Source organism: Haliotis cracherodii, unplaced genomic scaffold (assembly GCF_022045235.1).
Source record: "Haliotis cracherodii isolate W230 unplaced genomic scaffold, xgHalCrac1.p SCAF_5, whole genome shotgun sequence".
Taxonomy (NCBI): domain Eukaryota; kingdom Metazoa; phylum Mollusca; class Gastropoda; order Lepetellida; family Haliotidae; genus Haliotis; species Haliotis cracherodii.
In genome coordinates, this window is record NW_027266308.1 from 29,723,091 (window position 1) to 29,746,990 (window position 23,900).

General features: G+C 39.7%; 1 protein-coding gene across 9 annotated transcripts in view; it reads left to right on the forward strand.

The window, feature by feature from the left end:
* Nucleotides 1–23,286, forward strand: part of LOC139443097 (sodium channel protein para-like) — a 115,005-nt gene extending 91,719 nt beyond the window's left edge. For 4 of the 9 annotated variants that reach the window (XM_071224030.1, XM_071224029.1, XM_071224037.1 and 1 more), the window contains 16 exons: nt 1,025–1,133; nt 2,010–2,060; nt 3,231–3,472; nt 3,961–4,134; nt 4,371–4,724; nt 5,627–5,960; nt 7,728–7,786; nt 10,441–10,785; nt 11,216–11,389; nt 11,873–11,995; nt 12,551–12,814; nt 13,417–13,470; nt 14,327–14,464; nt 14,930–15,034; nt 15,938–16,208; nt 17,201–23,286. In XM_071224030.1, the coding sequence (XP_071080131.1) occupies nt 1,025–1,133; nt 2,010–2,060; nt 3,231–3,472; nt 3,961–4,134; nt 4,371–4,724; nt 5,627–5,960; nt 7,728–7,786; nt 10,441–10,785; nt 11,216–11,389; nt 11,873–11,995; nt 12,551–12,814; nt 13,417–13,470; nt 14,327–14,464; nt 14,930–15,034; nt 15,938–16,208; nt 17,201–18,246 (3,843 nt within the window). In that variant the 3' untranslated portion in view covers nt 18,247–23,286. The remainder of the gene's footprint in view (nt 1–1,024; nt 1,134–2,009; nt 2,061–3,230; nt 3,473–3,960; nt 4,135–4,370; nt 4,725–5,626; nt 5,961–7,727; nt 7,787–10,440; nt 10,786–11,215; nt 11,390–11,872; nt 11,996–12,550; nt 12,815–13,416; nt 13,471–14,326; nt 14,465–14,929; nt 15,035–15,937; nt 16,209–17,200) is intronic. The other 5 variants (XM_071224032.1, XM_071224033.1, XM_071224034.1 and 2 more) reach the window with 5 other exon arrangements.
* Nucleotides 23,287–23,900: the final 614 nt, after the last annotated feature.

Here is a 23,900-nt window from a genome sequence, read left to right on the forward strand (position 1 = left end):
TTGAGTTCGTTATAACCGTAGTTTACTGTATCTATAATAAGCTGAAGAGGGAGAGCGCGTCACATGACACAGACAACCCGGAAGCGCCTTTACCAAATATTATTTTTTCATTTCTATTTTTTTTTGGTTATTTTCTTCCAGGTCTACATGCACATTTTACAATGGAGTAGTAATAAGACTAGGTTCATATCGAAGTTAGTACAATGTTACAACATGTCGACTAAGTACACTTGTAGAGGTGAGGCAGTGGATGTATACAGTGGCTACTTGTATAGCTTACAGCAGAAAACGCGTAACATTTACCTTTGCAACACGGATAACAGAAATAAAAAATAGATATTGAAACAGAAGATGACATAACGACCAGAGTTTCACGAACGTGGTGTTTTTACAAATAGAAAAAGCATTGAATTTATGTATATTATATGCATTAAAAACTTCCCTTTGTAACAATTCACATTTAGGACCATATGTAAACGTTCTTATTTTGGAAAGGTTGTGTTTTTTAATTGTTATCAGAAGATTAACAGAAGATCTTTTTTTCCGAATATCCAAACAACACTTCTCAAGTGTTGACTACAATATATACCGAACAACAAATAGTTAGTCATGTATGATTTGGGGATAGTATTTTGAAGTAGAGATAGTTTCTTTATTTGTATGGAATATAAGGATACTTCATTAACCCTAACTGTTTTTGTTTAGTATATAATCCAGTTTTTATTTGGATCTAAATAAACAGTTGTTTCCCCCTATGCCTTTCGCATTCAGAAAAGAAATGTGTTAGGCTTTCAATCTCTGAAGGAACATAAGTCATTGTCTTCATATTCCAAAGGAGTAAATATACCTTTAATTTTCAGTGAGACGGAACGCTGGGATTATGATTTGTCAAAAAGGACAAATAATGTTTCTGCACTCGTGGACGTAACACCTCAACATTAATAGATGTCTTTTCATTATTTGTTCGTTTCGGTTGTTAAAGCGTTGTATATGTTAGTGCTATTAGCAAGTGACTCTGTTGCAGGATTCCGTCAGTAGCCTGGGATCGGAGTGCGTGGGTGAAAAGCAGAAGATGTCTCCCACCAACACATTTCTGTGTCCGTCACCAACAGCTGCCAATGTAGATATCAAAGGTACCCGTCCGCACCGTTTCTTATCATAAAAGTGTAAGGCACCATGGGTAACTGTGCAAAGTTGCTTCCCTTTACCGTAACTGTATCCGCTGGTCGTGTGTCCCTGATCACCTGATTATGATCCCTGCTCTCTCCGTACCATACCCGTGTACGTGGGTTTCATTGAACTGTTCAAGGTTTACGACATCGTCACTGTAGGCTCTTTTTGGGTTAGTTTACGGATCCGCAGACCCAAATACTGAGAAAATGAAAATATAATTATCTTCTTTTTAACATTTTTATCGGGAGCCGAATAAAATATTTAAAAAAACTTTCTAGAATCAAGAATCTAAGAAGCGACTTTGCCATCAAAACACGTTTTCCTCACACCTTGTACTTTAAAATGCAATTAAAAGTAATATGTACCTAGAGAAACTGTGTTGTAGGTTTTTGTTGAGTCACAGTTTAAAGATACAAGTTCCATTGTCAAGGACAAAGTCCAAATACAGGTATATGTCATTGTCGAATTCCGAGGAAGACTAGGCCCCACGTACCTCGTACTTGTCTCCCTGGGGGAATTCCAAGGTGGACCACTTCCAAAGTTCCTCTTAGTTGTCTTCCTGTGGGAATTTCTGAGCTAAAGGGCGACTTAAGTGGGGATCCCTTGTTACAATATGTGATTTGATTGCATGCGTCATCTTTACACTGTCCAGATCAATCCTATGCTACCGATTAGCCCAGGGTATTTAAAACGGTATCGGGATATTGCTGTAATACATAATGACTGGTCACTCTTACGATTGTTATACAACTGTTGTATTTCTAGTCTTTGGAAAGCATTTAGACCTTTATGACATCCATAAATTCTCTTCCTTACATTTTATTTCTGTCTTTCAGATGTGATGGTTCTCAAAGATCTCATTGACCATGCTTCTGGCCACAGGAGAAGTGAGTTGCCTCCCTTATTGCCAATCTGAATTCATGTACATCCCTTTGGATTATATTTATACCACGTGCGATTATAATAACCAGGCCTTGGCAGTTCATAGATACACGGCAAAGTAAGATCGCTTACACCAATCCTTAAACTGTTCAATTAAATATATCATATTGCTGCATTTTGATATAAAGAAATTTGAGACGTTTTGTTGTACATGTCCCTGGGATCTTTCCTCGTGATATGAGGGTTTATATGTAAAAGAAGTAAACACGCTAATCTGGTCTAAGCAGGATCTAACAGTAATTAGATAAGATGTTTGGGCTATTTGACTTTGACTTTGGTGGATAAGGTTTAGCCGACCATACATCGTGGAGTTGTGTCCCTTGTTTACTCTTATCCAAGAACAATGCGAAGACAGATAGCAGGATGAAAGCGAGGCGATGTTATGACCCTTGTTTCTCCAAACCGGCCGTTTTATTATTTTCTGTGAGCACGATGAAGGAAACCCGTTTGAGATGAAGGAGTAAATTACTAAAAAAAATACTGACGAAAAACTGAATACAAAACATGTATGATGATCCGTTTTAAACAAAGATATGATTTGTCCGTTTGTTGTTTAACGCCGCACTAAGCAATATTTCAGCTATATTACGGCGGTCTGTAAATAATCGAGTCTGGACCAGACATCGTGACATCATGACATCATGACCATCGATCCACGCAATTGGGATACGATGACATGCATCAACCAAGTCAGCGAGCCTGACTGCCCCATCCCATTAGTCGCCTCTTGCAACAAGCATAGTCGCCTTTTACGGCAAGCATGGGTTGGTGAAGGCCTATTCTATCCCGGATCTTCACGGGTCAACAAAGATATAAGCAACAATGAATAGCGACTGCACACGTGCGCCTGTAACAGTTTAGGTCTTTTGATATTTTATATTAAGTTTGTGTACATAACACGCTTACAATGCCAACAGTATTTCTGATACAATTAACCACTTGAGTAAATACTTCATATCACTTATCCAAAATGCTTTCCCCGATCAATAATTTAGACAGTTATATTCTTTTTATTTTAATGTATATGAATAGTTTAAGGTAAAGCAGCATCAACTGTATTGTGAGATTGACGAACTGAATGTGATGGTCTTTTCATCCGCCTTCCTTCTGTTCAGGTTTCATGAGTGTTGTTAGCGTCCAACCGGAAGCTGTCCGCGACAAGCTGATGAACTATTTGTGTCTATGGAACTGCTCGCCAAACTTCAAAAAACTGCAGTATTTTGTGAGTCTGTTCATCATGGACGCCTTCGTCGATCTGTTCATTACACTGTGTATCGTAGTCAACACTGGCTTCATGGCGCTGGACCACTGGGACATGAACGAAGACTTGAAGAGTGTGTCAGAATTTGCCAACACAGTAAGTCAAAGTGCTGTCATGATTTATTACTAATCATCATACAAAATGAAGGGTTTCTTTCACAAAAAGCTATTTCAGCATGTGTCACTCAAATACTTAAATATAAACTCGCTATGAATGCTTCTTTGAGAAACGAGGCCTTCGTGGTGCCGGTAGTGGGTGCGGGGAAATATTTGTGAAAAACAAATTTGTTCCCTACATGCTGGAAAAAGAATGTGCCCTCATGTTTTACAAAACGAATCGTTCTCTGGTCATTCTGGATGGTCTGCGAAATAATGTATTGTGTGTTTTAACGAAATTGTTGGGATCCTTTAAAAAAAAAAAAAGCCGCGTTCTTAAACGCTGAATAAAACTTATCCTACAAACATCCCAGGCTACCCAGAATATGAATTGGTCCCTAAGGGATGTACTCCGAACAGTAAGACCAATGCTCTCTCTGTATCGTACCATGCTCACTCTACATTTTTTATTTTAATTTAATTTTTCAGCTGTTCACGGGTATATTTGCGGCAGAGGCGTTCCTAAAGATTCTTGCTCTAAGTCCTATTAATTACTTCAAGGACAACTGGAATGTGTTCGACAGTTTCATTGTGTTTCTCAGTTTAATGGAACTTATGCTGGAGGAACTCCCAGGGTTGTCTGTTCTCCGAGCCTTCAGATTGGTAAGGGCGATGCTGCTGCTGTTTGGCATAATTCTCAGTCGTTGGCATATTATATCAGATATTTCTGTATGAGGTGCGTTTTTAGGCTATAAGGTATGTTTGAAGATACTTCGTACGATGCGGACTTGATAAGATACAAACATCCTTAACAATGAAAATTATTATTCATTTTCTTATTCGTTTCTCGGGGAAAAATCATACTTTCTATAAAAAAAAAGTAAACTCTTCTTCTTCAGCTCCGAGTTTTCAAGCTTGCCAAATCCTGGCCGACGCTGAACATGCTGATCGCTATCGTGGGCCGGACTATGGGAGCTCTGGGTAACTTGACCATCGTCCTCGGCATCGTCGTCTTCATCTTCGCCGTCATGGGGCAGCAACTGTTCAGGGATTCGTACCAGCGATACATAAACGATTCGGACATTGGTGGTGGCATGCCCAGATGGAACTTCGATGACTTCCTTCATTCCTTCATGATAATATTCCGTGTGTTGTGTGGAGAGTGGATCGAGTCCATGTGGGGCTGTATGAGAGTCGCTGGCTACGCGTGTGTCCCCTTCTTTCTTCTTACAATGGTCATCGGGAACCTTGTGGTCAGTATACATTCTCGGTTATGCTGAAATGGAAATTTTCAGCGAGATCACAACAAAAATATCTAATAAACTCCAGTCCTTTTAAACAATTATGGACATGTTTTGCCAACAGTGGCAGGCTAAAATATTTGAAGGATGTTAGAAACAACCGCTTGTCCACTTAGGGAATTTCATTTTCACAAAGAGATGTTCCATATTTTATGCCTACTGTAAGATGAGGTGACACATGACGCCATTGAGACATTTTGTTGTTGTGATCTTTTGAATTGATTCCAGAGAATAACAGGATATAGTCAGTGCATCAACCAAATAAATTTGGAATGAACACGTAAAACTTAACAGGTTTTTTTTAAACATTTATCTGCAGATACGTTTAGGTTGAAAACCTCAGCAGTGGTATTATCTTGAAGATGACGTAGGCTTCACACGACAAACTTAAGTTTGTCTATTCATGTTTACAAACTTAAGTTTGTGAGAGCATTGCGAAAACAGTTTCCAAACTACTTTGCCCAGACAAACTGATGGCGAGAAATAGAATCGGTCTCTAGTCTGACCGATATGTTGTCCAACAGCTTAGTGTTTTCAAACTCTATCTTGACGTGTGAATCGTTGTCAAATTTTTTTGGTCGCTTACAAATAAGATACTGCGTAGATATCACATGAATTTGACTTACGTCTGTTACAAAATCGCGTTAGCATTTGAGAGAAGAGGGGAGGAATTATGTACCAAAAATACATATTTGTGTTGATAATGAATTGAACATTTCCATATTTCAGTCAGTTCGTTAATAGTTATAACAAAAGAAATGCCTACTTTTAAAATGCCATCAGAATGCATCGCCTATTCTCATTACTGTAGGTCGACGTTACGATTGTAACATACGTCTCTTTTCCTTGACTAGGTGTTGAACCTGTTTCTTGCTCTGTTGCTGAGCTCCTTTGGCGCCGAAAGTCTTCAGAGATCAGAAGCAGATGACGAGCCAAACAAACTGGCCGAGGCTGTTGACAGATTCAAGCGATTTGGGGCCTGGGTGAAGGTCAAGATCATCGTCTGCCTCAAAGTGAAACTCCGGCGAAAGACGAAACGTCCCGTGATCGCACTGTCGCCGAGTTCCTCCCGACCCGAGCTTAATGGCAAGGAAGCTTTGGCAGATGGCCAGACTGTAGTTGGTAATGGCAAAGCCTATGAACTTCATCAAACTCAAGACACCGAAAGCCTTTCTCCTAACAAAACAGGTTTTAATGAAAAGCCCGTCATTCACCACCAGACGCCTTGCTGCTTATATGGCCGCCATGTTCTATCGCTTTCTACTAAGCCGTCATCCACTGTTCTCTGCTTGACCAGTGTCCACTGACCCTCCCTTCCAACCCACCCACCCCTCATCCACCCCACCCACCCATATCCGCCTGGGGCACCCATTTCACATTGCAATGTATTCGTTGTTGTAAAATTATTTACAAACACAGATTAGCTATTTTGACATTGTCCTCTTTTACACCTACACACTGGATATTTTATGCCATTCCATTCATGATATAGGTCAGATAAAGAGAGTGTATCAGCAGTCAACAAATAATATACACGTCCTGTGTAACAGTTATCCGAGTAACAGTTTGTAAATCCCTATGGCTACGTAGATATACTTTCATCAAAATGGCTACCGTCATCCCTGGTCATTCCCCACTAATGAGAAGCAAGCGTCCTAATGACGTCTTCAGTTTCTGTGCACTACGTCACACGCTTTCAGTATTCCTCTGTTTCTATCACTACAAAATGTTGTGACCATTGCCATCTCATTTATGAAATTTAATCCAGGCTAGAAACTCAATTTTCTGTTTCGTCTATTTTACATGCAATTCTTGGCTGTTTTTCGACATGTCTCTCTGCGTGAAATAGTGCCTAATATACACCGTGCCCTTTGGAGTTGGTGCTCTGTCTTTCCCTATTCAAAACGTTTCCTTTCTACAAGATGCATTCGAGTATTATGGTGTTTATTTAAATACATTTTACATTTATTGAAGCTATATTTATGTCTGTTTACTCCCAACTATATATCGTCATCAGTTTATTTTGTGAGTATTTCCTCTTGTCCCGTGTGTTAAGTGGGTCTTATACAATGCTGTTATCGGTGTTAATGATGAAGAGTAAAGCATGTAAGTAGTAATAGATAACACTCTTGTCGAGTTCACTGCTAACGTCAGTCCGGGACAATATACTATGGTGTTCCTATCTGTATATCTATATTTGTAATCATTGATTATTATAAGCTCTTAAAAATAAGGCTAGTGTGCATAAATCGATATATCATTTGTGTATAAATCATACTGTAGGACGTCTGTGGCCTCGGTGTACTCTGGACGATATGGACTACTGATCATACATTTGTCAAGAACACTTTAGATATTACGAATTCGAATATACCGAACTATCCGTTATGACGAAAATTTTATATTCCTTGCATTGGACGACAACGTTATTGTTCAGTTGAAACGGTAATTTCGGATAAATCTGCTTTTCAAGGTCTATTTCACATCGACATATCCGGTGGTTACCACAGCAGGCTTGATGTTGCCATGCTTATGTCTATAACATTACCATCCGTGATGCTTTCCAGGACATTGCTATATTATAATTAGAATGTGTAATGGGTTCATCGCTTCCTCTGGGTGGTCACGTTGGTACAGTAAACTACGGTTATAACGAACTCAAAGGGACCACTAATTTTAGTTCGTAATAACCGTAGTTCGTTGTAAGCATATATACAGCATATATACATCAAATGTCCGGGACTAAAACATAAGTTCGTTATATCCGTCAGTTCGTTATAAGCATGTTCGTTATAAACGTAGTTTACTGTATTTGACCTATGATCATGAGATCAATATGAAAGATCAGTTCTTCACATTAAGCATCCGAGTACAACATGGCCCCCTTGTAGTTTTGCCTATATTTTGTCAATAACAATGCACTTTAATCTGACAGTTTCTTCTTCTACTTCCCAGATGCTGAAAAGGGTCTCGACCTACCTGACGGCGAGAAGGTAGGTGAGACAACTGCGTTGGTAAGCTTGTATTACATTACAGTATTCAGCACGTAGATAATCCTGTAGTCGTCTTTGGTTCACATAGTTACCTCCCCTTGGTTCAGCAATACAACCTTGGCAGCAACCACCGGTTCATGTCTGTTCGTGAAACTGAAAGATCTTGTGAACAGTAAGGGAGGAGTAGACGATGTTCTCGCAGGCAATATGTCACCGCTTTCGTGGCTGCCTAAAGCTAAAAAGATCTTCAAATAGGCTTAGCAGTGGCCAATAGTCTGAGCATATGAGGATCAACAGGTGATCTAGCCATGTCAAAGAAAGTCTTAAAGTATAATGGAGGTGTTTTGAAATGATCACTGTGGCCTTGCGAATGAAGTTCATTTCTTACAGTGCAGTCAGTCAACTTGGCAGAGTCCATATTTTGAATTTTCACATTATGTGAATGAGAATTGCCAGCAAAATATAAATATGTTTTAAGAAGTTACCCTAAGGCAAGACAGTTTGGGGTTTTACGGATTTTTGGTCCAAATTTTCAGGTCGGTAGGCCGTAATCCAATTTCAAACATATTGTTTTATTTCCTAAATGTTATGTAGGTAGGGACAAAATTTATGGGTGCGGGAGTTTTGAGATAAATATTCAACAGTTTTTAATGAAAGTATTTTAAATAAATTATCTTTTATGATATCTTGATGAAGCGGAAGCATTTTCTTCTTTTTTTGTAAAAAATATTAAATTATTTTTGGTTTTTCATTTATAATTTTTCACATTTCAATTTGTTAGCAATATTCTACCGTTTCCTATCTAGACGATGAGATCGGACATAGTGAGTATACGGATGCTAGCAAGCATTTAGATGATAATCCTTCTTCTGAAACGAAATTGAAAAATCCTGAACCTAAAACAGCATTAATTGCTGGATTTCAACTTGTACCCTGCTGCCAAGCGAGTTTTTGGTAGTGTAGAGCAATTCATAGGTACATTCATGACTATTGATTTCGATATGTCACTCACGGCATACACCTTCTTGCACATGTTACATATGCCACGACTACCTACACCTACACACTACTCCTTGTACTCATATGAAGTAGTGGTTGGTTGGTTGGTTTGTTGTTTAACGCCGCACTCAGCAACATTCCAGCTATATGACGGCGGTCTGTAAATAATCGAGTCTGGACCAGACAATCCAGTGATTGATATCATGAGCATCGATCCACGCAATTCGGATCGATGACAGTGCATCAACCAAGTCAGCGAGTCTGACCACCCGATCCCGTTAGTCGCCTTTTACGACAAGCTTAGTCGCCTTTTACAGCAAGCATGGGTTGCTGAAGACCTATTCTACCCCGGATCTTCACGGGTCTGAAACTGTAGTGTTTTGGTTCTTATTTTCAGTTTGATATGTTTAGGAGAAAATGTAAAAGTTTTGAGTATGAAACACTGAGTGAGTGAATGATGTGTAATTCCGCATTTAGCATTATTCCAGCTATGACAGAGAGTAAATTACTCGCCTAACCAATGACTGAAAACATAAGCAACAACACGTTATCATTACCCGATGACATTCTATCAGCAATCTCACAGCCTAACCACCTGACCAAGCGTGCAAGTAGTTGCTCAAACAAGAATTTTATTTCTTTGTTTGTTGTTTAACGCCGCACTCAGCAACATTCCATCTATGTGACGGCGGTCTGTAAATAATCGAGTCTGGACCAGACAATCCAGTGATTGACATCACGAGCATCGACCTACGCAGTTGGGATACGATGACATGCATCAACCAAATCAGCGAGTCTGACCACACGTTCCCGTTAGTCGCCTCTTATGGCAGGCATGGATTGCTGAAGACCGAATTTTCACGGGTTACAAGCATTGTACAGCTACGAACCTGTAATTCGAACCTGATAGTGTCAGCCTGTGATCAATTATAGATGAGTATGTCTTCTGGCGAAATTCTAGTGTGCAAGTCACCATCACAAATAAGTGATCATGGACATTAAACTGTACTTGAAGGAATATGCTTAACACTTGGTAATTACACAGCTTCATTAAACTGGAACTCGCACCACTTACATCTATCATCACATATCCACTCATTGTTTAACTGTGTTGCAATTTTCCCCATCTGTTTTGTTCGAACAATTTCATTTCGTTTTGGCATTGTAACGTGGAGTTTATAGAGTAGATCTTTCACATCCTATAAACGTTTCATGTTGACTGATAGATTGATAGACAGATTATGAAGTTTCAAAACATAATTATATTCAAATGTGCTGTCAAATTATTGATATCCGCTGTCTCTTGTGTAAACCATTGAGCTGTTTAACTTTTCTATAATCTCTTGGGGCGGTCTGGTAGCCTAGTGGTTAAAGCGTTCGTTCGTAACGCCGAAGACCCGGGTTCGATTCCCGACATGGGTACAATGTGTGAAGCCCATTTCTGGTGTCCCCCGCCGTGATATAGCTGGAATATTGCTAAAAGCGGTGTAAAACCAAACTCACTCACTAGAATCTCAATTGACGCTCCTCAAACACTTTCACATAATTCGCCATTAATCTTCATAAATATAAATGTAATATAGATGATTTAGTAACATTTGTAGATATATTTGTGTGTCATACTTTGTATGCAAACATTCCCAGAAATACTGTAAGCATCACATGATTGCTTTCAGCTTCCGCGCAGGTGTAGCGTGGGTTCTATGAACAAAGACTCGAAGAGTATGTTAGGTTCCGAGGCCAGTTCTAGCTCAAGCTCACTCTCCGAAAGCGAGAAGGATATCAAGGTCGAAGCCGACGGAGAACCGGAAATTAACGAAGTTGACATCGTATATGTGAAGGAACCAGACGACTGTTTGTGTAAGGTGTGCACACGAAAGTTTAAATGTCTGGCGACCATTGAGGAAAGCAAGACAGGACAGCTATGGTGGAAATTCCGATGCTTCATGTTTAGAGTGACTGAGCACAAGTACTTTGAAACCTTCATCATCACAATGATTCTAGCCAGTAGCTCCGCCTTGGTGAGTACTTGTGGCTGACAAACCACGGAGGTTTTCTTTGATAACTAAGGTCACATTCATTTGTTGTTTCTACACGATAAGAAAATTGATGTCAAAGACAAATTATATGTCATCTTACAAATTCTTATATTTGAACTTAATGAAATTGTCTATTAACAAGTAAGCAATGAAAACACATTATGCTCCTCAAAATATTAAAAAAAGGAAAACACTGGAGGGTATTTTCTTTACTTTGTTCACTAATCTTTTTACCCTACCAAATTGAATTATACAATTATACAATAAGGCAAAGGCTGCATTCATCTTATTTTTTATATTGTTATTCCTGCGCTGTATATCAGTTATCAAATTTAATTTTGACAATGTTGATGATGATGACTTGAAATCGAGATATGGCGATTGTTGATGTTTTCGAGCATGCTCTACATAGGCCCTGGAGGACGAATACCTTGGCGAAAGGCCAATTTTGAAGGCCATCCTTATGTACTTGGACAAATGCTTCACTGCAATCTTCATCCTGGAGATGTTGGTTAAGTGGGTGGCCTTCGGCTTCAAAACCTACTTCACGGATGCTTGGTGCTGGCTGGACTTCATCATCGTATCGGTGGGTAGTCAATTTAATGATCATTTGTTTCATAACAAGGGTACTAGTTATTGTAATAGTTTAACATGTTGGTTATAGTAATTATATACTCAGGAAGCTGAGAGTGCAATTGGAACGCACACTGATCTGTGACTGGCACATACCTTTTATTATTATTATTATTATTGGGCGATGGGGTAGCCTAGTGTTTAAAGAGTTACAATGTGCGAAGCTCATTTCTGGCGTTCTCCGCCTTGATATTGCTGGAACATTGCAAAATGCGGCGTAAAACTATACTCATTCACTTTCTGCTTCTTCTTCTTCTTCTTCTTCTTCTTCTTCTTATTATTATTATTATTTATCGCATATATGTGCTTGAGAACACCAGATACCATTCAAGGGTCTAAACAACGAAACACTCTTCCTGCTATGGTTCTTTTCAGGGGGTGTTATGTGTGATATGCACATCTTGGGCTACTTTCAATAATGTTGCCTGTATTTCAGCTGTCGATCGTGCTGCTTGCGGCAGAGTCCTTCAACCTAGGAGACTTGGGGGCTATCAAGGCACTCCGAACTCTGAGGGCCCTACGTCCTCTCCGTGCAGTCTCTCGGTGGGAGGGTATGAGGGTGGGTACTCCATTTGTCCTTGAGCAGTGTATCATTTAGTGCTGACACGGACAAGTCAATTCATTTGGAGCGCATATCAATTTATTGTACCGGAAGTTCGCTTCCACAAGTCTCGAGGCAAATGCGCTCTGCAATTTCAGTGGTCATAATCTTGATGCTATTTTGAGCATGGGCCCCCATATCGATGACAAAGTAAACGCAGCCAGTGAACAAATTTTGAGCAAGAGTCGTATTACGCTCTTTGAAATCATGGTAGAAAGACAAGGCCTCGTATTGACACAGGCCTCTAATGACAAAGTCTTATCCTAGCCCCAAAAAGATACAGACTATTCACCTAATGAAAAGGCAAGAAAGAGCCCTGAAAGACGCTTGCACCCATAAAGATTCCTGTCTGTTAGTTCTGCCAATATGCTTGGTTATAAGTAACATATTACCTGATTAAGCCATAACTGGTGGATAATATGGTGGATATATTATTTGCACAAAAAAACAACCAGTTTGTGTTACATGTCGAGATTTCAACACACATCCATATCTAAATGTTGAATTTTGCAGGTTGTGGTAAACGCTTTGATTAAAGCTATACCCTCGATCTTCAACGTGCTACTGGTGTGCCTGGTATTTTGGCTGATCTTTGGTATCATGGGCGTTCAGCTGTTTGCGGGCAGATTTCATAAGTGTGTGGATGCAGATGGCACGAGACTTAATATCAGCGTCGTGGATCACCGGAACCAGTGCGAGACTCAGAATTATACTTGGACCAACTCAAAGATTAATTTTGACAATGTAATGAACGCCTATCTTGCCCTTTTCCAAGTTGTAAGTACATTTGTCAACGTTGATAGGGACTGACCATTTCATAGTATTGGGGGATGGGTTGGGAGGTTGGGGCAGCTGTTTATGTTTGAGATCAAATATTATTTCAGTTAGTGCTTAAAAAAACATACAATTCTTTTCTGGGAAAGGAGAAGCCATAAATACCCAGTTTTGACCCACAACATATTTGTCAGACCATCTAGCATGTCTAGGGGACGATGCGTTTAGAAAGTCCGAGAACAAATTATTTCTGTCACGCATTTACGGAATAATATCAGATTATTTGTTTAAATAAAGACCCCATCTCACCTACCCCCATAATATGACATGGTCGACCTAATACAAACTGTCTTCATATGCCAGCTCAGGTCACTCATAAAAATATTTTAGTGTTGTTTAAAAATGTCATAATAACGGATTGTCAAGCTCTTCGATTTCGACATATTTAAACTTTTATATCAAAAGGTAAACCAACTTGTAACGTAAACTAATGCTTTGACTTCGTGATATCTTTTAAAAGGCATGTACAATGTTAACCTTACTATAAAATTAACATCCGTTTTGAAACATATTGAAATATAGAACGATTTTTTCTTCCGACACAGGCTACCTACAAAGGTTGGACCGACATCATGAATGATGCCATAGACAGCAGACAGGTGAGATATAGGAATTTACAGTGGTGACAGAAATTGTATTGTTTAAAAGGTATTACATAGAGGTTATTTCATGTGTCGAGTGAAATATCATGTTTCTCTCATCGAGTGACGGGGGGAAAGGAGATATTTCTCCTTTCCCCCCGTCACGAGATGAGAGAAACATGATATTTCACTCGACACAGGTAATATCTTATTTATTATGTACTTTTTGTGTTGTTGTCTACCAGAAAATTAAATTATTTCATTACAAATGTAAAACCTTGAAACGTAAATACTCCCTGCGTAACACACGGGGATAGTTCACCACACCTTGTATTTGCGACTTAAAAAGTAGTTTCGTGTTTGCAAAATCTTAATAAATATAAACAAAAGTATCAAAAAAACATTCAGGGCCAGGACAATGCTTTATCATACATTAAGATATGATTATATACAACATCAACTTTAACAAAACATATTCTTGAAACTTAGGAGACCCCTGTTAGAAGCGAAAGAATACAAGTTACAAAACTGGCGCTTTGAGAAACGAAGTCTCGGTTGACGAGATAAATGAGACATTTACAGTTTAAAGGCAACATTTTCGAGAGAATAACAAACGGCAAGAAGTGACATAAACTTCACAAACGACCGTCTGTCATTATTTTGCCTTACCTAACGTAAAAAACCGTCAACAGTTTGTGTACGGGCTCGTCACTTACGACAAAGGGAGACAATTAAAGGGAGGTAACTCTTGTATAACAATAGTGTCATGTTCCAGATTCGATTATTTACAGACCGCCGTCATATAGCCGGAATATTGCTGAGTGCGGCGTTTAACAGCAAACAATCAATTAATAATAACCATGTTTAATTTCAGCCCAACTATCAGCCGCTGTACGAAGACAATAGATACATGTACATGTACTTCGTTCTCTTCATCATCTTCGGCTCCTTCTTCACCCTCAACCTCTTCATTGGTGTCATCATCGACAACTTTAACCAGCAGAAGAAAAAGGTAATGGAAAAATATGCAAAAAGGAACATAATCATCACACCTACAATAAATGAGTGTACCCGTGAAAATCCGGGGTAGAATTATTGGTCTCGAGACACCCACGCCTGAGTTGCAAGAGGCGACTATGCTTGTGCTTGTCTTAAGAGGCGACTAACAGGATCGGGTGGTCAGGCTCGCTGACTTGCTTGATGCTTGTCATCGTATCCCATTTGCGTGGATCGATGCTCATGATATCAATCACCGGATTGTCTGGTCCAAACTCAATAACAGACTGCCGTCATATAGCTGGAATATTTGTTGAGTGTAAAACAACAGAAATATGCCAAACAAAATTAATAGTTTGTTGGCACTGGAGAAAGATATGAATAGTTTGTTTTGTGGAAAATACCCAAACAGCAATTATGTTTTTTGGGCAATGGTGTTATTGAGCTACTTATTACACTTAATTTACATTATGTACAACAGGGTGGTTCGTTGGAAATGTTCATGACAGATGATCAAAAGAAGTACTACATGGCAATGAAGCGCATGCAGTCAAAGTCACCGCAAAAGTCCATACCAAAACCAAAGGTATGTCACTGATCAAGAAGCACAGCTTCAGTTACGAGTTAGAATAGGTTAGAACCCATATTTGTAGTAAGAGGCGACTAACGTGATTGGATGCCATCTTACCCCAAGACATGATGCCAATCACTGGATTGTCTGGTCCAGACTCTATTGTTGACAGAACACCGTCGCACACTGAGTGCAGCGTTAAACGACAATTGTAATATTCAGTACTGAATTGAGGTATCAGTACGGTCAATCTCAGAAAAAAACCTTCAATTTAGACTAATAGAGCTCACAATTTCTCACTGGAAAACAAATCTTTTTAAAAAAAATATTCTTTTTAAATCGGTCTGTAGACATCCTGGATATTCTTGAAATGATGTGAGAAACAATATAAAAATTGTTTTGGGGGGAAATATTATATCAGTCACTCCTTGTCCATACTCGATAATTTACACGCCGCCATGATATAAACTGCGGGCCGAGAAAAAGAAGGTGTACCAATAAAGGCTAAAAATGAAACAAACAAGAAATATATTCGATGATGATGTATTTAATACCGGTATCATAGTTGTGTTTTGGACCTTAGGTTTGCAGTGTTTCGTCGACTGTTTTCAGCCTAGTAACGTTTTGATAAAGTTTGAAATATTATGGTCAAAATCAATTTTCAAGTGCATGCTTTCTTACGCTCGGCAGTTTAGCAGTAATAGTGTGGCGTATAAATTATAAACAAACAAACAAACAAGTCTCCAAAACACTACCAATTTTGTCATGGCGGTCTATGGACCTGTGGTATTTAAAAAATTACGAACACTGACTTACAAACTTATTTTCAGTATAAACATATTTTTTTTAATTATTTATTCTCAGGAAAGCACAAAGAGTGAGTTTTTTCACATGTTATTCATTCATATTTCGTTTCAGCTGTGGATTGCCGGTATTATCTTTGACGTCACCACAAACCAGATGTTTGACATCGGTATCATGGTGGTCATCTTGCTGAACATGATAACGATGATGATTGAGCATGAAGGAATGACTCATGAGATCGACGAGGCGCTGAAATACATCAACATCGTGTTTATTGCAATATTTACATTGGAGTGCGTGCTGAAAATTATAGGACTGCGTCAGTTCTACTTTAAGATCCCGTGGAATGTATTTGACTTTGTTGTTGTGATTTTATCAATTTTAGGTAAGTGCTTTAGTCATATATGTAGTTAGTGAGTGAGTGAGTGAGTTAGTGAGTGAGTGAGTGAGTGAGTGAATGAGTGGTTTGGTGGGTGGGTGGGTGAGTGAGTGAGTGAGTGAGTGAGTGAGTTAGGTGAAGGAAAGCCCGAAGTAATGCAGGCCTCAGACGTGTATCACTTTCGTGAAACTCGTGAACATGGGCATGGTGCTGACAAACCTAGCAATATCGTCAGGGCGAACCGGGATTCGAACCCACGACCATAGGTTTCAGTTGCGACAAGGGACGTAACTCTGCATAGCGAATTGCGCGCCTTGGGGACCGACCATTTGGTATTGAATTATATCGAAAATATTAATTGTCCCAGGAACGTCTTTAAAAAAATAATTTTGCATCAGAATGTTGAAAAAAACCTTATATGCAACAAAATAACATTGTTGCAAAGTGTTTTTTTCTCAAATAAATATTCAGGCTCATGGTTTTAGTTAAAACATATCTGGTTTTGAAGTTGTAGATGAAAAATTATCTGATCTCCAGGCAAAATATCCCAGCCCCTCCGAAAAAAATATCAAATGGTGGATCCCTTAGAGGACTGACTCAACCGTAGATAATAGCTTATATAGTACATATATAGTACCCAAAGACGTTAAGGGCCACTCGATTCTTTTATATTATCATAGTTAATTAATCATGGCACAGCGAGATTGGACCTATTATCTGTAGTAAGAATCGGGTGGTCCTTAACTTCTCATGAGTAGTATAAATGTTTCCTTTTACAGGCGGCCCATGTATTTCATAAAGCTTGCACAAATATTTGTAAAGACGTTCGGACAGGATGGCGTTGCAAGATTATTACTAAAAAAACAAGGTCAATATTCGTTTTACTGTCGGCCCATTAATTATCAAATCGCTTGCACTTATGATTAAAAAGATGATGTGGATGACATGCTACAAATATATAAGACACATAATATTAAAACCGGTTCACTTTGTTGCAGCTTTGTCGTTAGCGGGCTTCTTTGAGAACTTCTTCGTGTCCCCAACGTTACTTCGAGTTATCCGGGTGTTCAGAGTGGGTCGAGTACTACGGTTGGTTAAGTCCGCCAAGGGCATCCGAACTCTTCTATTCTCCCTCGCCGTGTCACTTCCGGCGTTGTTCAACATCGGTCTGCTGTTAGCGCTTGTCATGTTTATCTATGCCATAATGGGCATGAACTTCTTCATGAAGGCGGAGGAGGAATACGGCTTGGACGATGCCTTCAATTTCAAGACCTTTTTCCGGAGTTTCATTTTATTGTTTCAAATGTGCACTTCTGCCGGATGGGACGGTGTCCTGAATGGCTTGATCGCCCGATGTAAGCCAAATGAATCCTGCACAGAGTACACGATAGCTACAATGTACCTAGTGACATATCTAGTGATTAGTTTCTTGGTCGTGGTCAACATGTACATCGCGGTCATATTGGAGAACTTTAGCCAGGCCACTGAAGACGTACAACAGGGTCTCACGCCGGATGACTTTGACATGTATTATGAGAAATGGGAGAAGTACGACCCCGATGCTACTCAATACATCCCACTAGATATGCTTTCAGACTTCGTGGATTTCCTGGAGGAACCGTTACAGTTGCAGAAGCCGAATCACTTTATGCTAGTTAAGTTGGATATTCCAATATGCGACGGCGATATGTGTTTCTGTCGAGACATATTAGATGCGTTAACGAAGAACTTCCTCGGGACGACAGAAACGCCGGATATGCCGACGCAACAGGAAGCGGAAACGGAATATGTGGTAGTTAGCAGTACATTAAAAAGACAAAAAGAGCATTATGCAGCTAAAATAATTCAAAAGGCATACCGTACATTCCGGAGGAAGAAACATGGAAGCGAGAGCGACGACGAGGAGAATGACATTGACGAAGATTGCGTAGACAACGGAGATGCCGAGACTGTAGTGGTTGAGACCACCTCTAGTCATGCTAGTGATACGACAGAACAGCAAAAAACAGTGGAGCTCCATGCTGACAGTGATATCGTGGCGTGACAAAGTGAGCAAACCTAATAAAAAGTCACAAGGGATAGAACCGGGTATTCAAGCCAATCAGGATGATACTAATGCTGACCAATCACATCCGTGTGGTCACGTGCTCGCGTGTTGATTGGCCAGTGGTTGTGGTGGTACTAGAGCTATAGCAGTTAAGCGGAGGGAACCCAGGCAGCAGTGTATCATGGTCCGTCGCCCACATGCGCGCGCACCCCGGATACTCAATCCAAACGGCGGGTAGCAGGCGAACGGGCAATTTAGTCGAAAGGTTTTCAGTGATATTAATGAAACTTTCATTGTAATGTCTTTCCATTTGCTATTTCAAGTATGCAAGTTTTGAATTTTTGCGAATTTTGTAATGTTTGTCATGCACACATATTTTTTTTTACTGGGACCATAAGCTCCGTATTTGAGTGCGTGGGCTTCGCCAGGCTTATAGTGACTGTACTCTGTCACACACAGCATGTCTCGTTGCCATCAGATGTAGTAGAAGGTAGTATCATGCTAGACTTCATAACCGGCCTCGGTTCCTTACATCTCCTACCCCAAACCTCACCCGAACCGACCCCACCCCATCCACATCCTCTCCACGCTCACGCCCAGACCCAGAATCCCTATCACGGTGACTCTTATCTCCAAGTTCACCCGTAGTGCCGAAGCACCAGCCCATTGGGTAATCTCTGACATCTTTTTCCCAAACAGATTCTGGTACCACGTGCCTTTTCCAAAGGCAATCCCTTTTAATACCATCAAAATTCTGTCACCAATACTTCATCCACATAACTGACAAATAATATATCCAACAATATGATATTGCTTTAGAGGTGAATATTTTGCTAGGTCTCGGAATGAAATCAGTGAGTTTGTCCTTACATTTAATGATAGACGTTCTAGTCTGAATCTGCAATCCCCGGGTTGAATGCTGATGTGCCAACGTCTTACACAAAAAGGGACTATGCTTACGGCGTGTTTAGTCTAGATCTAGAAGCCGTTAAATGTCATGTTTGAAACGAGGACATTGTCTCTGTATGCCTAGGATAATCAGTAACTTCGATATACAAAATTGGATTTTTAGAAATATAGTGGTTTTTGTATTACTTAATTCGGACTGACAATAAGCCTAAGCCTAGTCCCTATTTAAATGTGTTTCATTACGATTGGCTCTTTGTTGAGAAGTGTCTTAGCCATTAACGTCAACAAATATGTCACTTTACGGATCCCTCTTCTCCCATTACAACTCGCACCGGAACTACAGAATCTTAAAGGGGCTCTCTACGTTTGTATCATGACATTGTACTGCAAAATCGTTTATATATGTCAAGGATATTAAATGTATTGAGGGGAGAGATGAAATTCGAAGAGCCCTTGAAATATAAATAATGTATAAAAAACTATAAACAAACAGATACAACATAGATAGTCAGTGTTTTATCATTACTCAAAGAGCTCCTTTAACATTGGTCTGTAAACCCCGTCACACGACCAATCTCGCATAAGAGTTCACACGTCTTCGCAGTATAGATTTCAATCTATTTCAGTCTTAAATTAAATTTTCATACCATGAGTGTACGAATCCAGTGTTTAAATACAACGTTTCTCGTAATTATTTCATCTAGATTTATCAACAGTAAGCCAACACCGGATGTCACGAACGCCAAGGGTGATAGTACGGTTCGTTATTTGAACATGAACATGAACAATAACATGTATTATCTCTCCTTGAATGTAATAACCGGGTTCGTAATAGCCGATGGTTCTTTATATCCGGAGCTGAGTGCAACAAGTACCCTAACCGCAGTTGCTATGTCGCTTTTCGTGTCGGAGCCACCGACGGAGAATCCATCATCAACGAATCCCCTGATGTCAACGTGTCGACGCCGTGATGGGCAGGCTACCTCGTCACGACAGTCGCCACCAACGTTATTAATGTTACGTCACGCTTGTTACGTTTGAGTCTTGAACTTTGCTCTTTGTTCATGTTTCTGTTGATAATCATTATTTGTCCTTTCAAATTACAAACCAAGGAAGGTTTCACAGTGGAACAAATCGTTCCCGAACACCTGATTCATTGTGCATCTGCTTACTTAAACAGTGGAATTTGCAAACGCCTGAAAGTCTTAATGTTTCGTAGATGGCAGTGTATGAAAACCCAGTTTTAGTGACGCCGGTCTATGCTTTTAAGTCATCTGTGGGTGACTTAGAACATTCAATCTATATTGCCGAGTTAAAGTAGTTCTTCGGCTGTGTAAATCAGCTTCTAAGTTACATATCACAAGTAGACCGGCTTTAGAAAACCAATACAAAACCAGCTAGCTTATGAACACATGTACATGAGGTATTGCCCCACGTCAGTCAGTGATTATCATATGCCTTTTGCTACTTCTGAGATTGGCCAATCGTTTGACATCGTCTACCTGACGCTCTGAACATAGACCGGATCCCTTACCACTCTGCCAGTTCCTGAACCTGGTTTAATGGAAACATCTCGCCCATCATCGCAGATGTCTTCCCATACCCCTGAACGGACCCCAACGGTGGCTTTACCTACTGACAAAAACATTGACCTACCAATCTTATCAAACTTCTTTTTAAACATTTACACAAACAGTAGTATTTTTTACTCACACTAAATGTTGAGACATCGGGGTTGTATGTAATGCGCTACACATACGAAATCCGATCATGTTTAGATAGTAGTTTCAATTAATACATCCTTGACTTATAATTGGCAAACGAGGACCTTCTGCTTCCAGAATAACGTGCATTCAACACGTGCAGTAATTGTAACAGAAGTGTGTTACACAGCTCTGTGGTTATTTGATCGCTAGTCAGTGGTAGTTCTTCCAGGTCTCTAGCCTTCTCCATTAACGCTTGTAGATTTTCATAATCCTGCACGCCGTTGAGTGCACAGACACGAAAGAATCGCCTCGGCATTAGAAGCACCGTTAGACTTTAAACCTGGCTTACGCGTGTATGGCTTGTAATTATCGCGATATTAACAATATGTGGTGTGAAATCCCGTAAAACAGTTTTACCAGTGCCTTGGTACAAACTGAATACATAACTTCGATCTTCCCATCCGATCTGTTCAAGTAGCCATGTTGCCGTGTCTAGCGTTAATGTTGAACTTATAATCTCTCTGGTATCAGCTCCCTCTCAATATCCGAACATGACTCGGTAATCCACTGTACTTGTATAATAGCAAAGCCGTGATTCATGAGTCTACATATGGACACGTTTCTGAAATTCAGTCAATAGCCGTGTATACCCTATCAGAAAAGGTTCTGGGTTTTCGAACATGTTTAAGTACTCTTATAAAACGCACATGATACCAAATGAGTATTTATTAGATTGGCTGTGAATCTGTTATTTCATTGAGATGTCAAGAGGATTATTCTGTCAGAAGTGAATATATGTTCCCAATACTATTTGTCATTACATGCACAGTATTATAGCATAGGTACTATTGCGTCTCTAGGTATAGTTGGTAGGTTGGATGTAGGTCTGTTCGGCTGTTAGCGGCTGGGCAGGCAATATCATGAAAGCTATAGTGACTCGTTGAAAGAGTTGCTAGTAATTTTATACAATCTATCTTCTGCTTGTGTAATCTGTTATTTCACGTTTTGGTGAATGTTCAAGTGGTGTCACAGAGTGACTGTTTTACTTGTGTTACTGTGGACAAAGATGCCCACGCTATTCACAGGATCGATAGATATTCTTCGCTACAACCAACTTTTTTCGACTGTATGCAGTCTTTGAGAAATGTTTTCATATTTCCTCTTCGAATCAACTGTTTGTAAATTACCAACCAACAGCTCCCTCTAATGCTCTCACAAAGAACTATGACGATGAACCTACTTCACCATTTTAATCAACTACTTTTCTCTACCACTTCGCTTTTGCAAAGCCTGTTTGGAACAAAAGTCAGATCGCTTTGTACTAGAATTAACCAACAATGTCCGCTTCTCTCCCGTCATACCTTGTCCAACAACAATTCCTGTTTCTTCAAACTTCGAGCCAGTACACGTCTGCACGGCAATCTCGACCTTGACCTTACTCGCGCCAGATCGAGGCTACAGCTGATCCCACTCTGCTTATATTGATACTGTAGAATTTAGTGTTTATAATGTTTTATAGAATTCGGACTTGAAGACAAATGTTTTGAAGTCTGTAAAGATAATGTGTGTAGTTTAAGAATTTCAAGTTTTGAAGCCATGTTTCTCTTCCCGAATGTTACTCGATAAGTTACCTCCCCTTACATTGTCACGCCACCAGAGGCACTCTCAAGTATGCCATTTACATTATCGGTGTCGTTTGGTGGCAAGTGTGCAAGGGCTGGCAATTCGCCGATGTTGTGATATTAACAGGCTATTCCAAGCAGTCGGAATAGGCTTGTAGCAGACAGCCTTTTCAGTGGCGTGCCAGAGTGTATATGGTAATTGTACGTCCTGTAAGTCGCCATTACTGTATGATTAAACTTTTGAGAGGCATCTGTGTAGATGTATTTTCCATTTCAACCAGAGTAATGTGTAACCAGTTGTAGATAAACATTTCATCACGTTTTTTCAATTCATGTTGTTAGCAAATTAACGGCCATTCCAAATTATCCCAAGGTGCATAACCTTTATGTCGCAATGTGTCCACCGGTAGGTGGCGTAAATGTGATTCTCGCGGAGCGGATGTTGATTTGAGCGTGTGGTTGTATGTCGGTCATCATTTAATGCGCTATATTGTCCTACCAACGAGGGAATCGTATCCTATCTGCTCAATGTGTTCGTTTTAAGACTTATCTCTAGAACTAATTCATTATATACCCTACGATTTCCAGCTTGTTTGATCTCGTAAAGCAGCGCGAGATCTTCATCATGTCCTTGACATTCAAACTTTGCACGAATGTTTCCATGGTTACTATTTTCCAAACTTATGCACTTTGTCCACTGGTCACGTGACGATGAAAGCACTGTCTTTAAGCCCTGCTTCGAAATCACGTTGGACTATTAACATATGACGGGATGGCGATTTTATCGAGAAATAAACATATTTCATACACTGAATTCCTTCTCTGTTGTATATATCACAACAAATGATGAATGGCATGCTTGTTTTAGTGGGCAGGTCAAAACGGGCTCATGTCAGAACGGCATCCAAAGGTAAAGTCAAAACGGCCACAGCCTGTAGTCAAAACGGCGTTAAAGCTGCACCACTACGCACGTACACATCCTGCTCACATCCCAGCAAACACACTGATATTAGGTCAATGTTGGTTGAATGTTGGCTGTTGCTGATATTGGGCCTACATAGTGCCAACATTGGGTAGCAACTTCTATAATCTTACATGCATATCTTATTTTATAATACTTTTACAAATTACAAACCACCAAACATGTAAGTCGCTTAATCTCTTGCTTGAGAGGAAAGATATTGAGAAACTTATTATCAATTACAAATCATCTGATTAAATTTCATATCTAAATTGGTCGCAAACTGGCTATACATGATTGAAAACATATCTCCTTTGTAGAGATATAATATCCCCCTAAAATGCAATAAAGTCAACATTATTATCATCACCGTTATGACTATTTTGTTGTAGCCCTTATGACTTTTACCTGTGACAGTTATGACTTTTTACCTGTGGCAGTTCTGACTTTTGA